General features: G+C 44.3%; 1 protein-coding gene across 1 annotated transcript in view; it reads right to left on the bottom strand.

Moving 5' to 3' along the window:
- MTARC2 (mitochondrial amidoxime reducing component 2) overlaps positions 1-17,896 on the bottom strand; it is a 30,344-nt gene extending 12,448 nt beyond the window's left edge. Inside the window, exons 1-4 of the mRNA XM_037823450.1 lie at positions 17,472-17,896; positions 9,551-9,724; positions 3,394-3,556; positions 2,260-2,400 (exon numbers count right to left, since the gene is read on the bottom strand). Of these exons, the coding sequence (XP_037679378.1) occupies positions 2,260-2,400; positions 3,394-3,556; positions 9,551-9,724; positions 17,472-17,752 (759 nt within the window). The 5' untranslated portion in view covers positions 17,753-17,896. The remainder of the gene's footprint in view (positions 1-2,259; positions 2,401-3,393; positions 3,557-9,550; positions 9,725-17,471) is intronic.
- Between the last annotated feature and the right edge of the window lie 418 nt (positions 17,897-18,314).

Raw genomic sequence — 18,314 nt, forward strand, 5'->3', positions numbered from 1 at the left:
CCGGAAAGCTAAGGAGGCTTAAAGCATCAGGGACCCTCACCTGCGTCTGCCCCGTCGAGGTCCTGCACCTAATTTTGCTATTTTCTTTTTTCTTAAAGAGGGTACCATAAATTGTATAAACTTCAGGTCCTTTGAAATCTGGATCCATTCCTGGGGAGAAAAAGAGAGTCCCATCTCTCCGCATCTCTTACCTCCACCATCCCAACACCCTCCTAGCTCAGTGGTCTCCAGCACCATTTGCATGAGATTCACCAGGGAAGAAAGCTACACACACCGTCACAGGCCTTATCGCCAAGGATTCTGCATATTTTTAAAAAAAGACCCTTTGGTGATTAAGCACAGCACAAGTATTTCTGCCTCAGGTTTCCCTCCCTTTCACCAAGTCATCCTATGTCTGACACAATATAGGCACTCGGTAGGCATTTGTTGGATGAATGCAAATCATAATTAATTGCTTGTTCAAAATCATTACTGCTCCTCAATATCTGCCAAATAAAACCCAAACGCCTTAGCATGGTGGTCTCCAACTAGCTCCAGTCCAGTAATTCTGTTCCAGTGATTATGAAATACCCACAAGCACCCCATGATGTCATGGCCTCATGTGCTCCCAGGTCTTCCACTGGCTGTCTCCTTACCCACCACCGCCCTCCGTTCACCCTCACTACACACAGTGCACACACACACACACACACACACACACACAGCCCTTCTCCCAGGGGTTAGGTGAAACCACTTGCTTCCGTGTAGCTTGATCTGATCCCTCCCCACCCCCAGATTCTCCTTCTCCAGGCAGAGTTGGGCATCCCCACTTTTAGGCAGCCCCGGCACCTTCCAAGTATGTGCACTGTGGAGCTGGGTGGCACTGTTCATGGGGAGTGCTCTCACCATATTGGGAAATTCCTAAGGGTATGATCCACATCTTTTCTTCCCTGTATCCAGGGCTTCCAGACACAGGGTCTGGCCCATAATAGATGATCAATGAAAAAAAATTTTTTTAACTAATGTGAAAAGCAATTAAAGAAACTAGATAACATGGCAGGATAACATTAACAGGTAGACAGTTTCTGTCTACATTGCTATTTACCTACAGTGTTCTTTTTTTCAAATTATCAAATAATATGAAATGACTACATATGCTATGGTTTGTACTAGGCCCCTATGCAAAGCTTTATCCTAAAGGACCACACTTACTAGCAAAGAAGGGCATATTTTACTAAAAGGAATGTAGTCACCCAAGGGAGTGAAGACAGACTCTGCCCCCAGAATTGACTGCTTCAAACCCTAAATTGGAACAATTACCTTAATACCAAAAAAGGTGGACTTCCAGGTCTTGAGTCCTAATGCCAGCTTCACTATTTAAATGTTGGGCAACTCATTTATCTCCTCTGAGCCTCAGTTTCCTTACCAAAAGGGGATAATAACACAGACTTCACAGGGTTGTCTTGAGGATCAAATAAAATAGTTTAGATGAAGCAGTTAATTCATTGCCTGGCACCCAGTAAATGCCCAATAAATGGCATTTGCTGATGTTACTTCAGGGCTCAGAAAGTTTAGCTCACCTCCAATGTTAATATGACAGCTGATGCTTATAAAAAAGCAACACCCACCTATATGTATTTCATGTATGGATCAGGGTCAGCACTGGGTTTTGATGTTGTCCCTTTAAAGCCACAGGGTTGTGTCCCTGAAGAATAGAAACTTCTGGTGTCAATCACATAGGAGAGAATGTGTCCCCTGGGAGAGGACTCGGGTCACTGCATGGGCTAACCCTGGGGAATAAGTGTTCACAGTGGGAACTCCTCTACCCTCTTGGCCTCCACTTTGGGGTCTAGTGCTTCCAGGAGTCTCAACTTTTTGAGAACACTCCCGAGTGGTACAGGAAAGGGGGAGATGAATAAGCCCTACCTCCTGTAAGGCTATTGGGTTTCATGTTTACATCATGCTCCTTTCCCTTGAGTTATGCCTGAGCTTTGATGATATGGTTTAGACTCATCTCCGACTTGCCGTAACTTGGAGTTAACCATTTGCTTTGGGGTCAGAGCACTCAAGGGGGAGCAATGCCCCCCTGAGGCCCAGTGAGGTGGTGGCATCAGCACTAAGGAACACCTCCACAAGTTAAGGTGAATCTTGGGGATAGTCTCCCCCATCACTGCCAACCTTGGAGGATGTGAGCTTGCACTCACTAAAGGAGATTGCAGCTCCCTTAGTGTCTCGAACAGCACAAGAGAGCATGATGCACAAACGCAGTGGGCCGCTTACCTCCTCAAAAGCATCGCAGCCCGTCACTATAATATTTGGCCTGAAATAGTCCATTGTCACTTTCTTCTCCAGTCTGGTATTCAAATCTGCCAAGGAGGCTTCTGAGAGAATCAAAATCGGACTGCAGTCCGGGTAGGCTACCTGTGCCAAGAACACAGCCCAATTAGGTCTCATGCCCCATGAAATTTCTTAGACCAACTGCCAAACTAGGCAAAGTCCAGATGCAAAACCATTAAGGAAAGAGGAGAGTGGTGTTCAGGAGGGAGAGGGGAAACTGTGGACTGGAACAGCCATGTGTGTGCTGGAGCACTCTTCCTGCCAGCCAGGGCTCGGTCAGGGCCTTCCTTGTGCACACACAACCCAAGGCAGCAGCCAGGGCTCTGGTCAAGGACGCATTCCAGGCCCATCATTCTTGTCATTCCCAGCAGGGGCCCCACTACTGCATCACTGATCTGCTGCCAATCAGCTATACTCTAGTAATTATTTATACCAACAACTCCCATTCACTCAGTAAGTATTTGTTGAGCAACTATCATGTGTCAAGCACTGTTCTAGGTGGGGAAACAACAGTGAACAAAGCAGAGAAAACCAGGGCCAAGGAGAGAAACTCCCTGAGGTATGTGTACTTTAACCCTATCTCACCTCAGAATCAAAGGCTTTTGTCTTTGGGCCCTAGATGACACAAAAGGCAGTTTTCTTTAGGAAGCATAACTTCCCAATAGCTGAAATCACCATATTGTAGCTGACTGTGAAGAGAGGACCTGAAGAAATTCTGGTTCTGTAGTTTTAGGAAACCTGGATTTGGTCCCAAACAAACTTCTCACCTTCACCTCTCCAACCAGTTTTCTCCTGAGTTCTCATCCACTTGGATGCTCAAGATGGAAACCTGGGAGTCACCCTCAGCTCCTCTCTCCACAATATCTCCCACACACCCTAGGGTTCCTGCCTTGGAAACATCTCTCGTACCCACTTCCCCTCCATAACCAGTGTCTCTGCCCAGGTTGTGCCCTCATTACCACTCATGTGAGCCACTACAGCACTTTCCTATCAGTTCTTCCAAGAAAGACTCTGATAAAGCCAGAAAGAAAAGGGTGCTGACCAGTAGAAGTGAAGGGAAACACTTTCTAAACTCACCTGGTAATTCTGTACAAAAGGAGGCAAAATTTTCCTCGATGGTCTTCCTTTCATGTTTGTCTCAAACTGAACCAGCCTGAAAGCTTCTGTTTTCAAGAAGGTGGTGAACCACTGGGCTGCCTCATTGCCACAGTCCCTGCCCTTAACGTCAAGGCCAAATAACCTGGAAGGATCACAAGAGAAATCAGTGTTACTTACATCAACACCCTGAGAGAGGCAGTGTCAAAGCTGGAACAGCTGGATGGCTGGAACCTGACTGGCTATCCCAGAGCGCTATTAAGAGATCTTTAGGCAGAAGAGAAAGCAAAGGGGGAAGGCAGGAAGGGAGACGAATGTGCTCTAGGCAGGTGCCTCTCAAATGTTAGTTATTGTGCGTGTGAATCACCTGGGGATGTGGTTAAAATGCAGAGTCTGGTTCAGCAGATCTTGGCTGGAGCCTGAGAGGCTGCATTTCTAACAAGCTCACCAGATTTTCTAACAGTCTGCTGGTCCCTGGACTGCACTTTTAAGGATCTAGAAACTTTCCTAAGTGGGGAGGGACTGCGGTGAGGCAAATATACCATTCAAATTGGAACTTTCCAATTTCTCTAGTCCTATAAACTTAAGTAAATCATTTAACCTGACCTTCAGTCTCCAGTTGGCAACTGGAGATAATAATATAGTACCTAGCCCACATGGTGGGCAGAGATTACTTTAGATAACACAGGGGTTTTGAAGTTTTTTTTGCTTGAGTACCCCTAAAGGAATGTTTAAAAGCTATTCCCCTCACAGAATTGTAAGTTGATATGTAAAATCTTTTATTATGTTTAATTAGTTGCAACGGATATAATTTCCATTGAGTTGTAAGTATTGACAATTAAAATGAAATTGATTACATTATGGTTTTTAAAATTATGCCATGGACTCTTAATACCATAGTGGTTTTGTTACCGGACTAAGGCAGTGTATTCTTTTGCCTGATGCGTTCAAATGACCAATTCCTGAGACGCCGGGGTTTCAAAGAGAGAAAGAGTTTTATTGCTAGGTGCAAAGCAGGAGAACACATAGCCTATGGATCCAAAATCTGTCTCCCATAACTGCAGTAATTCTGATAGTTTTATAGCATCAAAAGATGGGCCAGTTTTAGGATAATGAGTACGACTCCAGATGATGTAATTAGAAGTGATCTAATTATTGAGTATGTGCACACTGACTACATGCTTAGTCACAGAATGTATGTAAGGAAATGGCGGCCTTAATATGATGATGGGCATGATTTTTAGTATTACAATGAGGAATAGGTGACTTGTAGGTTAAAGTTTAAGCTACTGTGCATGCCAGGCGGCCCATTTTGGTTAGATCCAGTTTTGGTTATCAGGATAACTTTGGATTTGGGGTGGGTTCGTTCTAAGGTGACGCAAGACCCTTCATTAATAAACATTAGGGGCTGTCTTTAGTGATCCTTTAAAGTCGAAAAACTGGATAAATGGGTACAAGTGAAAGTTAGTCACAAAGTTCTTACAATCACAAGGGCACAAGATAGAAGCTACACCATCATTATCAGAGACCAAGACAGCTGGATTACAGTTCAGGTTTCAGGTATTTCCCTCTGTCTACTGTAATATACCAGAAATTAAAAAGGAATATCTATATAATGATTCAATATCCATAAGCAGTCCTTAAATCCTAACTTCTTTGTTACAATTTGATACCTATCCCTATCCATTTTAAAAATATATGAATAAGATCTTTAACAGTCCCCAATTTTACATAATTCCTTTTTTTAATTCTTAAACTCAAATGTTTGTTCCACATCCTTACATAATTTTATCTTAATACATTTTTATCATGATTGAGTACTTATATTTCTTTTTAACCAAAACATGAATATAAATTGAAATCTAATTTCCTTTATTTCTTAAGTTTCCAAGTGTGGAGAATTTGTTTTTCTGGATTGAGTGATCACAATTTTAACTTCTACCCAGTCGATCACAACAAAGTAAGTACGTTCTAAATTTTTATAGACAATTACTAAACATAACAAGTAAAATTTTATTTAAAAAATTGATTTCTTAAAGGTCCCTATAGAGTATCCATGTATCTCGGAGTGAATCTTCCTTGTTGGTGGAATAAGACAGAGCTCAGCAGCAATTTTATTTCTTTTTTACAAAAGTAATTCCTGAGAAACTTTTTCACATAACTAAGTAGACAGGAATGGAAAAAGCTTAGTTATAGTAGTATCACTCATTCTTTGAACCCCTTCTATGAAATCTGCCACAAACTAATCCATCATCAAACAGTATTTGTAATAATTTATCAGTAACAATTTGATTAGAGGCTCCTTCATTTTAGCACAAGGCAGAGAATTGGAAATACCAACACGTAGAAGGGTTTTACTCTGTCGTTCAAGTCATTCTCTCTATCAACACCAGAATTTTTAATCATTTGGAATTTCATAGGTTTTTTTCCTCCCAGGGCAATACTCCCTAGTAGGATATCGGGTAGGAAGAGGCAAGCCTTCTGTTTGTAAAAAGGCGAGGTGGGAAAGATGAACTTGCCAGTTGCAAGTGAGTTTCTGATCAACTCTAGGAAAGAGAACCTATGGAATTGGAGGATCTGGAAGTTGATTCCCTTAAAGTCTCCCCTACATACACCACGGGAGCTGTTTGCACCCCCCCATGTGGATGCTTCTCCCAGTTGGGAGACTCCCGAGGTGACACAGGTAAAGGAACCCAGTGTGAACACACGTAGTGCTCATGGTTAGCTGAAACCCTGTGCCCTCCACAACCCCTCATCCTGGTCTCATGGTTAGAGACTCCTCATTCTCTGACCTCCTATCCCATCTATTGTCAAATCTTGACGCTGTTCTTTTAACATTTCTTGGGCCTTTCCTTCCCTCTAAACCCTTGTGTTGGGGCCATGGTTTAGCCTCCGGTTAATTCTTGGGACGACAGACATCTCATGGTCCTCTCCTGGCCTTCACCCTCTCCCCTGAAATGCACATGCAGGCAACTTGTCTACTGCTGCAAACAGACTGGATGCCAATCGTTATGGGTTCAATCATGTCTCCTAAAAAGACATGTTCGAGTCCTGTGAATGTGACCTCATTTGGAAATAGGGTCTTTGAAGATGTTTTTTCACAAAATGATGCCAAACTGGATGAGGGTGGGCCCTGAACCAATGTAACTGGTGTCCCATAAGAAAAGGAAATTTGGACAGAAAGAGAGATAAGGGGAGAATGCCATGTGATGACCAAGGCCGAGATAGAAGCCCAAGGATTGCCAACAAACCACCAGAAACTAGGAAGAGGCCAGGAAAGATTTTCCCCTACTGATGTCAGACTTCTAGCCTCATAACTTTGAGACAAATCTCTGATGTTTTTAGCCATTCAATTTGTGGTTATTCGGCAGTCCCAGGAAACTAAGACGGTAATTATTCTAAGTGCCCTTTTCCACTGCTGAAAATTATTTTTCCATTAATCTTTCAGTCTCCCATCAATGAAAGCGACAGTATCTATCCTGAAGGTGAAGTCAAAGACAAACTTACAGACCATCTCCCAGCCCTCCCCTACTCCTACCTTTTCTATTGTGTGCAGATATTTCAACATTTCCATTCCACAGCCCAAGGGAGATGTTAGATCTACGGAGCAGCCTAACCATACCTTAAACCTGGAAACTGGAAAACAAGCAATTCCAGTTGCTTCTCATGGCAGAAACTATCAGCGGCAGAGCCCCCTCCCCCTGGGGTGGATAAATACTCAACACTCAAACAGCACAGGGTCTCTCCTCTCCAATACAAAGTATAGTGTGCAGAGCTGCCATCCACCAACACTGACCTGAGAGTTGGCCTCTCTGGGAGACCGGCTACAACTGAATCTCTTCCCCTGCTCTTTTGGACCCTTCGTGCTGTATATGTAATAAAGCAGTCATTTGCTGAAGGTTTCTGTTATGATGAGCCTGTGTTTCTATGATGCTACTGTGTAGCAACTTGCTCCATATATCCTTCTGTTTTTCCACTTTCTTCAATTTTTCCAGAATTTTGTGCACAATTTACTTTCTTCCCCATTTTGACACAAAATGTTCCATAATCTATCTATCTCTACTCATGTAATTTTTCTCCATATTGAGCCACAATTTCAATGCAATTCCAATAAGCACCCCAAGAAGATTTTACGTGGAACTCGGCAAGCTGATACTGAAATGTATGGAAATGCAAAGGCCCAAGAATAATTAAAAGACATTCTTGAAGAATAAGAACAGGGTGGGAAGAGTTTTCCTACTAGATACCAAGATATAAATTTAGAGTAGTAAGGCAGTGTAGCACAGGAACAGGAATTGATAAATAGACCAGTGCAACTGAATGGGAGCTCAGAAACAGACTGACACCTCCTAAGAAACTTGATATAGGATGGAGGTGGCATTATAGGGCTATGGTAAACACATGGATTCTTCAATAAATTACTGGAACAATTGTTAATGCATATAAAAATTATATTGGATTGCTACCTCAAACCATATACAAAATTTAAACTTCAGAATCAATAAAGACTTAAATGAAAAAGACAAAATTTAAACAATCTTAGAAGGCATTTCTTTTCCTTTTTTTTCTGACCTGAAGTTATTGTTTAGTTTAGTTTAGTTTAGGCTCTGGTGAGCTTGCTATGGTAACCTGTTTGTCACTTTCCATCTACTTTATATCATTTTTTCAATTTTTAAAGCCTCCATGGCAACAAATGCATTACAAATAGCTTATAAATACAGCACACACTAGTTATAGCACAACTCACTAGTTGGAGAGAGTGATATGCTGATTATATCCCCTTCCTTTCTGTCAATCCCAATGTGCAGCTCCCTGTGGCTGGTTTCTCCCAACTTCCAGGGTTCTAGGCCCCCTATTCCCACCTCAATCAGGAATACAATTAACATGTGGAGTGGAATTGATACAAGAATGGGTTTCATTCGGGTGTCCTTGTCAGACCTGGTGCAGCTCCCCCACTGGGTCCTCCTCTTTCCTTCCAGGGAGGGTTTGTGTGTCCCTGGAATTCTGCCGGTTTAGCAAGATAAAGAGTCTTGAGGGAAAACTTGTTTACTGTCAATGACAAAGTGAGTCTGCAGGCAACATCTATATCTGTCACTGGACACATGACAGTTAAGCATTTACCCATAAGCTTAGAATGTTCTTCAATCAAATTAAGATGGCTACAGTTTTTCTCTTCGGTGAATTTACTTGCCCCAAACCTGTAATTGGTGGAAAAGCTTTTCCTCTCCCCGTGCATATGAGCTAAGGGCAAAAGCCCAGGGTGCAGTTGGATTCAAATCCCTGCACTGCCTTTGTGTGCAATGGAACTAAGTCTTGGCTTCCTCATTTATAAAATGGAATTAACAATATCCACCTCATAAGATTGTTAAGATAATTAACAGACACATTATATTCAGTAAATTATTGCTTTAGTGTTTTGAGAATTCAGAACCTTGAGTGTTAGACTTTGGCTAAGACACTTTGTTTCAAAAAGCGTAAGCACAGGGCCCAGAGATCGATCTAAGGCTCTCCTCTGACCACTGGGACTTTTGTACAACACATTTTTCACATGTAAAAAGCTCAGTTGGTTATAAAGGAATACAAAGCATCTGATGACAAGCATTTAAGCCTCTAAGACTTACTGAGAGCACAGGGAAAAACCAGAGCAGCCATGGAACATGACATCCTACAGGAAGGCCTATAGACTGAAAGGAAGGTAAGACCTGAGGCATGTCTCTGGGCCAGTTACCACTGGTTTCTTATACCTGCTCCTCTTAGAGGCAACTTGGTCCCAAGCCCAAGACCTCAGATGCTGCAGTCACCTTGAAAAGCCCCAGTATCCTTATCAACCAGTGCTGAGATACAGCTGGTAAACAGACTTCACTTAACACCACTGACAATTCAGAATAAATGTCCATCCAACTTGAATGAAGGAGACAAGCCCCAAAGATAAGCACTTTGTACCCCCTGTATACTCTACATTATCCACCCACTCACACCTGACCACTGCTTGACCCCAAACCCAGATTAGACTTCTCTTAAATATTTTCTTTATCAATTTTACCTTCTACTGTACAAACTTAGCAAGACAGAATGCAGGAAAGAGCCTCAAAGAAAAGCAGGTCTACTGCAAGTCCCTGGAAGACCCCAAGCAGAGGACCTGCAGTCGTGGAGTATGTTTGAAGAAGGCAGCTTGCTAGGCAAGATGAGCTGGTCCATGCCTGGAGCACTGAGGATCAGGTGATCGTTCTCATTGGCGATGGAAACCAGCACCAGGCGAGGCTCCTGCCGGGCAGTGACCATATGTCCATCTTCCTTAATTACTAGCCAAAACCTGAAGAGAGGAAAAAATACAAGGGCATACTTAGGAAATCTTCTTCCATCCCCTCAAGAGCTTCCCTCCAGCTTTCTAATTCATCAAAACTCTCCACCCTCCCCACCTCAGGACCCAACAATCTTTTTTTCTAGACAATTATCCAAGAATGGCCAAATTCCTTGGGTCTAAAAGTTGGTGCTCCCCCCACTAAAGGAGAATCTTTGACAAAAACAGCCTTGAGAAAGACAGTCTGGCCAATGTTTAAAAATGCACAGTCCAGAAAACCCAGAAAACAAGGCTAGTTTGGGGACCTTAACTTACTGCCTGGGCTGTCAACCTTAGTCAGAAATGTCCCCAGGCATCTTAAAAATCTCTCTGAACCCCTGGGAGAAGCAAGATGTCTTCTGGGTATTTTTGTTGTGGAACAACATGAAACAACAACAACTGCCCTAAATAAAATGGACCCTTAGACAAAGGTCTTGTAATGTTCTTGACTCCAACAGGATCCACGCCAGCCTCTACTCTATTTAACTCGCTGGGGTATGCAGATCCTTCATCAGCAGACTCTATAAACACACTTTCCTCTTCATGCACACTTTCTGATTTAGGAAACAAAACTCCATGGAACCCATGTGTTAGATAAGAACTCCACTTATCTCCCAGAAACTCTACTCTTCTAGGCTTGCTTCACAACTTTCTATTCCCACTGGGTAGCCTGGGATGAGATGAAGAGTTGGGAGGGAGGTTGAACTGGCCAGGTCAGTTATGCTTTTATCTACAGCATAGATTTGGGTTACACTGCTGTCTTAGGTTCCCAGCTGCTAAAACAAATACCATACAATGGGTTGGCTTAAACAATGGGAAATTACTGGTCCACACTTCTGAGGCCAGGAGAAGCCAAAATCAACGCATCAGCAAGGTGATGCTAAGAAATTTAAGTACAAAATCTCATCAAAATCAGTTCTGGGTGTGGTCTGTCCTGGGGCAAAATTCCTCTGTCTGTGGACCTGTGAAACCTAGAAAACAAGTTATCTGGTTCCAATATACAATAGTGAAATAGGCATAGAATAAATGTTCCCATTCCAGAAGGGAGAAATTGGAAGGAAAACAGGGATCATGGGTCCCAAACAAGTCTGAAACCCAACAGGGCAAACTCCATTAGATCTCAAGGTCTGAGAGTCATCTGTGGATTGATGTTTCGTACTTGAACCTGCTGGAGCAGCAGTCTCACCCTTTTCAGGTGCCTGCCCTGCGGCTATGCTCTCCCCCAAACACTAGGGTATAGGATCCATCCTCTCCCAGCATCGGAAAGGCACCAGGCTTTCAATGAACACTGGAGCCCAGACCTCACCATCTCTGAGAACTGGGGTGGCAGCACTCTCCCAGAACAAAACAACCCAAGGCCTGCCTCCTCCAAGCCAGGGATGTACCACCTTTTCCACACATGTGGTGAGCTTGCCTTCTTGGGCCGAAGAGACCTTTCTGGTCCAGATCTTTGCCTCCATGTTTTTATCCTTGAAGTTATTCTTCCTTCAATCTGTCTCTTCTCTCTCTCTTTAAATCCAGGCTGAGTGGTTCTGCTCATACAAATTTTGTAAAAACCTTGTCAGCTTTGCATGCAGTTTGAGGGGGTCCAAACCATCACACAAAAGGACTTTCCACACATCTTTTCTGGATAGCTGCATTTCCAATCTGACTTCCACTGAAATGTCTGACTGGATCCATGTTTGCCCACTCTCTTTAGCAAAGGATCATTCAGTTAAACCCTCACTTGGAGCCCTGTTCTCTGGGGACTCGCTCTCCAGAAGCTCAGGGAGGTCCCTGAGAGCCGTTTCTGGCCCTAGTCTCAGAGCACACTATCCGGATAGACTGAAAGTTTTCAAAATCATCTATTTCAGATTCCTTTTTGCTAAAGAGTTTAATTCTCAGCTTATCCCTTTTCTCTCACATTTTGCTATAAGCTGTAAGGAGATACCAGGCTGTGCCTTCCACACTTATCTTGGAAATCTTCTCAGCTAAATATCCAAGTTCACTGTTTTCAAGTTTTGCCTTCCATCCCACATCAGAACACAACTTTCCCAAGTTATCTGCCATTTTATAACAAGGATCACCTTTCCTCTAGTTTCCAGTAACACATTCACCATTTCCTTCTGAGGCCTCAGTAGAGTACCTCGTACACCCATATTTCTACAACAGTCTCAAAGCAATCTAGGCTTTTTCTATCAAGTACCTCATAAGTCTTCCAGCCTCTTCCTATTACCCAATTCCAAAGCTGTTTCCACATTTTCAGGTATTTGTCAAGGCAGCACCCCACTTTCTGATACCAAAAACAATATCTGTTTCCCAGCTGCTAAAACAAATACTGTATAATCGATTGGCTTAAACAATGGGGATTTATTGGCTCATGGTTTTGAGGTTAGAAGTCCAAAACTGAGGCAGCAAAAAGGCGATGCTTTCTCTCCAAAGACTGGTGTTCTGGGGCTGGCTGCCGGTGATCTTTGGTACTTGGCTTTTCTGTTACATGGTAATACATATGGCCATGTCTTCTTTCTCCTCTAGGTTCCATTGACTTCTGACTTCTTCCTGTGGCTTTCTCCACGTCTGAATTTCATTCTGCTTATAAAGCACTACTGTAATCCAGATGAAAGTCTCACCTGATTCAGCTGAGCCACACCTTAACTGAAGTAACATCTTCAAGAGATCCTAATTACAATGGCTCTATACCCACCAGAAGGCAGACAAAGACCAAGAACATGTCCAAACTAGGGTACACAATTCAATCCACCACAGCTACACATAGGATTTGGCTGCCAAAAGAAAAGTGTTCTACCCCTAGGGAAAGTATGTTTCAGTATCACCATTTTAGACAGAATATAGAATTTGCCAAGTGGGTAAGGAATTTTGCAGCATTGATGAGTGAACAGCAACTGAAAGCCAGAGCATTCAAAGCCCTCCAAGTGTGAGCAGGGTAAGGACAGTTCCTTCTGGAAAAAGGGGCAGCCCCTGCCAGGGAGACATTTCAAGATATGACTGCAACCAAGTGGGAATGTATGAGCTAACCTTACAAGAATATCTAATCCGAGAGCACAGGAAGCTCAGTCTCTGCCCTTTCCTGACCCTAGTATATAGTTACACATCTGGAATAGGCAGTGGTGGCTAATCTGTCCCTTCCCTGCCACAAAGACAGCAGACGATAACTGGCAGCCTGTATCCTGCTAACTGGCATGTGTGTTGGTGTGAAGGTGTGGCTGTGGTGCTGCAACAGTGTAAAGGCATTTTAGAAATTGTCTTGGCTACTACCTTCCCAGGAGCTGGTGATGCTGGGGAATACCAGGCCCCTGACTCTCTGAAGAGGCTTCCTTTTTCTTCCTAGGTGTTTTGGGTTCCCAGTGTTCTCTGACCCAATCACCTCTGGGGTGGGTTCTGTAACCTTGGGAATTCCTGCCTGTTCCCTGTTTCCAGCCTCATCCTTGGGTGCGGAGTCTGGATGCCACTGCTCTGATCAACTCCACCAAAGCCTGCACCCTTAACTTCCAATATGCCCCATCTCCAGGCAAGACTCCCTCTGAGATCTGCTCATGACCATATACACATCCAGACAGAAGTGACACCACTGTTTGCACATCAATTTTTTTACAGTCAGTCCCTCTTTTGGCTTAGTGCTCTCATCTCCCATTCATCCTCCTGCACCCTAGCTTACAATTCCTGCCTTTAGCTCCAGCCTGTTGTATAATCACATGGGAGTGCACTCCTGGGAGTTAACAGTGGGAGGTGGTAGCCAAAGATTTTGTGCTAATAACTGCAAATGAAATGGGAAGTGGCAACTTGCAGGGAATTCAACACTGAGACAAAGGATGAATGAAAAAAGGTAGAAGTAACATAAACCAACTATCCTCTGAAATCCCTGTCAACCTAGGTAGTGATTTTTTACCTCTTGCACACGAACAATGTGCAGTGAAGTAATAATTAGCCTTTTGTTTCAGTTCTGAAAGAAAGGAAAAGTCTGGGGTATGGATTTTTTTTTGTGACCAAATTATCACAACCTAGTGTGTAATACTAAAAGCCAGTTCCTTGATTTTACACATAATACATGAGTATGTGGTGTGGGGATCAGTTTGGGGGGAGCCTGGAACTCACATTCCCCAAATATATAACAAACAGCATCCTAAGAGACCAACAGTGATGGGAAAGAGGAACCCAGGACAGCTTAGGATTCTCATTTCTCAAATTACAAGTTGGCCTGGGAAGCAGGAAAGACAGAGTCTAAAAGCGGGGAGAGCAGAGGTCCCCATCACTGAGGGAGTGGGAGGGGACAGGCAAAAGGAATTGGACAGCAAATTATATGCCTCATAATAAACTTAGGGAGTTCATTTCCTGAAGAGATAATACAAAGTGCAGAAGAAATAAAAGTTGGCTTCAAAAAAATCTGACACAAAGTAAATGTGGCAAAATGTTATAACTGGTGGATATGGGTGGGATATGTCAGAATTGTCTGTATGGGTTTAATACTATTTCTGGGTGGGGTATATTGGAATTTTCTGTATGGGTTTGGTACGATTTCTGCAACTGCTCCGTCATTTTGAAATTACTTCAAAATAAAAGTTTAAGAAAAAAAAGTCTGACAAATTTATAAATGACAGAGTCATAACCACTTGCTAAGGAAAGCAAGGATTTACAAGGTCAGGGAGGCACTCATGCCCTCCCCAGGCCTGATCCAAGCCAGGCAATGCCAGCATTCTGCTGGGTGGACTTTAAACACCCTCCATGCGCAGGGTTCTCCAGCAAAGCACTCACAAATATGTAGAAAGCGTTGAACAAAATACCTCCAGAAATGTGAGGCATGGAGCACTTACAGAGGAAGATCCCAGTTTCCAAAGTACAGTTCCAAAGACACAGGAGCAGAATGGAATCAAATAAAAGAGGACTTCTGCATTCTAGGAACTGTAGTTTCATTATTGTTATCTCAAGGTGGGAGAACAGGAGTCATTCAGCACAGCTCTTTCCAGCAAACTTCAAGTTTCAATTATCCTTTGATAAATAAAATCTAGGTTAGATGGGGTTGTGCAGTTTGAATATATTGTGTTCCCCAAACGCCATTATCTTTGATGTAATCTTGTGTGGGCAGATGTTATCAGTGTTGATTAGATTGTAATTCTTTGGGTGTTTCTTTGGAATGTGCCCCACCCAGCTGTGGTTGATGACTCTGATTGGATAATTCCCATGGAGGTGTTGCTCCGCCCATTCAGGGTGGGTCTAAGTTGATCAGTGGAGCCGTATAAATGAGCTGACATAACAAAAGGAACTCAGTGCAGCTGTGAGTGACATTTTGAAGAGGAGCTACAGCCAAGAGGGACACTTTGAAGAAAGCATAGGAGCTGCAGATGAGAGACAGTTTGAAGATGGCCGTTGAAAGCAGACTCTTGCTCCAGAGAAGCTAAGAGAGGATAAACAACCCAAGAGCAACTATGAGTGATATTTTTGAGTAACTGCAGCCTAGAGAGGGAGAAAAGCCATTTTGAAACCGGAACTTTAGAGCAGACACCAGCCACATGCCTTCCCAGCTAACAGAGGTCTTCCGGACACCACTGGCCATCCTCCAGTGAAGGTACCCGATTGCTGATATGTTTACCTTGGACACTTTATGGCCTTAAAACTGTAACTGTGTAACCAAATAAACCCTTTTTATAAAAGCCAATCCATCTTGGTGTTTTACATTCCAGCAGCATTAGCAAACTAGAACAGGGGTCTTAGACATCATTACAAACTCTTTTTTGCAATGAGAAAGATGAGGCTCAGAGACCCTCAGAACATCCCGATCCTCCTATTTCATGCACTGGTTTCATAGAAAGATCATGAGTGCTAGGCTCACACAGACCTGAGCCCAAATCCTTCCAGCATATATGGGTACTGTGATCTTGGGTGAGATACTCATCCCTTCTCATACTGTCTCCTTACTTGTAAAATGCAAAAACAATATCTAGACCACAAGATTATTATAAGGCTTAATTAAGATAATCTATACAGAATTATTTAGCACAGCATTTGCTACTTATAAAGCAGTGAATAAATGTTACTTCCATTGCTTTTCCCTCCTCTCCAGTCTCCACTCCACCCCAATCCAACCCAAGCATTTACTGTTCAAAACAAGGGAAAGGTGACACAGTTCCATTTAATTTAGGATCCCCACAGAGGCACAGAAGCACAGGCAAAGGACAAATGTTTTCTTTCCAGGGAAGCAAAAGTCACAGCAAAACAATGGCACTGACAAATGGGGAAGCAACAGTTATCCAGCTAATTAGAAGAATCACAGATAAGAACTAGAAATTTATCTGTGAAATAACTTCAGTCTTTCAAGTGAGGAAGAAAGTAGCACGAATCCATTTTCTCTGTAAGTGCACTGTTAGAATTTGCTTCTCCTGGTTTTTGGAAGCTGTCCAGTACTGCTGTGCCTTCCAGCAATAAGGCCTTTTAAATCCTTCACACTTGAGTAAGCTCTAAACACCCTGTTCTTCTTAATGATCCCAGGAAAAAACCCTAAAAATACAGGATCAGAATCACCTTGGGAGCTTTAAACACCATACAATAGCAAGCTCCACTCTTGGCAATTCTGATTCAACAGGTCTGAGATGGAAATCTCAGGAAACTATACCTTTAAAAAGCTTTCCACAATTAGAAATCTGGAAGGGGAAAATGGAAAATTCTCCGTGAGTTACACGGTCTGCATACACAACACCTCTCTAAAACAAGTTGAGATTCATTTTCCAATGCAATGAGAAACCTACACTTCCTTGAGAGTATGACAGTCTTCAGAGGACAGGGCATGCACAGGTCCTGGAGTGAACTCAGGACAACAGGTGGCCCTCTGCTAGGAGGGTCCTTAATGGGCAACTTGCAAATCTCCATCCCCCTTAAACACAGGACAACAGCTAAAGCATCCCAGGTAGAAAAGAATGAATCTTAATTCTAAGGCACCAAGGAAGGAGATCCAGTCCTTCTTTGATTATTCTTCCTAGGACTTAGCCTTCCTGATATCTAGCTGCATAATTCTGTGTCAGTGAGTATGTGCATGCATTCTCAACTAAAAGTTGAGTTAAATGGCATGGTGCCTTTTCTTTTCTGGAGGAGAGAAGAATGAAATTTCTATGGGCCAGGCCCTGGGCTGGGTGAGACACTGTACCCAAAATACTTTGCTAGCAACTACTCTGCCTCTGGGATACATTATTCCCTTAATGGCCAGTATCACCACTCTGGCACTTCTTGCTCACAGTCCCCCTGCCGCCCCCCTCCCCCAACTCCCCCCAAAGACTTCATTCAAGTGGGTCAGGTCTCCCAGACCCAGACCAGGATAGGGGAATGTGAGGAACTAGCCCCAGCAAGGGCCAGTGTCCCTAAATCACACTGGGTTTCCACATTGCTCCCGACCAGCCATTAACGCCACTGGCATTTTATTTTTTTACCACTGTGCTACTCTAAGATAAATATCAGAATCTTTAGAACTAACGAGCTTTGGAAATAACCAGGTCAGGACCCCTCCTTTTATGGAAGAAGAAACTCTTATCCAAAGAGGGGCAGGGTAGGGCCCTGTCTACTTTTCCAAAATCGGAATCGGGCACGAACTAGAGCTCCCCAGCTAAAGGATCAAAGGCAGAGAGGGTCCACGGACAAACCCAGGTAGCAAACCTCCATTCTCCTTCCCCGGGCAGACCCCATCCCCCGCCCTCCTGGGTCAGGCGGGCGCTGATCTCGCGGCCCGGGCTCCGCGTACCTGTCCCGCACATTGCCTATGCGCAGCCCCATGGCCGTGCACTCGGCCGCGCTCACCGGCACCCCCTTGCAGGACTTGATCGGGTAGATCCAGAGCTGCGCCACGGTGCCCACCTGCTGCAGCCGCCGGCGCCGCCAGCGCCGCCAAGATCGCGCGCCGCGCCAGGCGACGGCCCCCAGCGCCACCGCGGCCAGTCCCAGCGCGGCGACCCCGAGCCACCCGGGCCGGGGCTGCGCGGGGAGGCCGAGGCGGGCCGGCGCCGACGAGCCTGAGGCGCCCATGGCCCAGCGATTGCCGGGCTCTGGCCTAACAAAGTCCCAGCCGGGAAGCGCGCGGAAGTGCTTAAGCCTCCCGGAGGGTGGGAGGGATCAGAGCTGGCTCCGCTGTCGGCCCCGACACCCTTTCCCCGCCTAGGTGGCAGGACCAGCTGCACAAATGGAGGGAGTGCCTAAAGGCGGTACTAGGGGTAACACAGTGATGGGGGGTGGGGAGGGATGTGCTACACTGGGTGCCTCCGGGAGGCGATCCTGACGGCTCTAATGCACTCGAATAACCGCCTAGAGCGGTCACTTTCGCTTTACTTCGTCCTCTTCTCAGTCCCCTGCAACGCGATGGTCACCCACGCTATGTAACCTTCCACCCCCCTGCGCACCCCCATAGCTCTGTTATAATACCGGGCGCTTAGTTGTTTGATAGGAGCACAAAGAGCCCTGCATAACTGAAGATTTTAAAACGTCCAGGAGCTACTTTTTCTGGCAGGTCACTCGGATCAAACTGTTTGGCTAACGTTGATGTGGCAACCTGTGGCCTGAGTAAAACAGGCCTGCAGAACTTCGGTGCACA

This window comes from Choloepus didactylus, chromosome 2 (genome assembly GCF_015220235.1).
Source record: "Choloepus didactylus isolate mChoDid1 chromosome 2, mChoDid1.pri, whole genome shotgun sequence".
In the NCBI taxonomy this organism is placed as follows: Eukaryota; Metazoa; Chordata; class Mammalia; order Pilosa; family Megalonychidae; genus Choloepus; species Choloepus didactylus.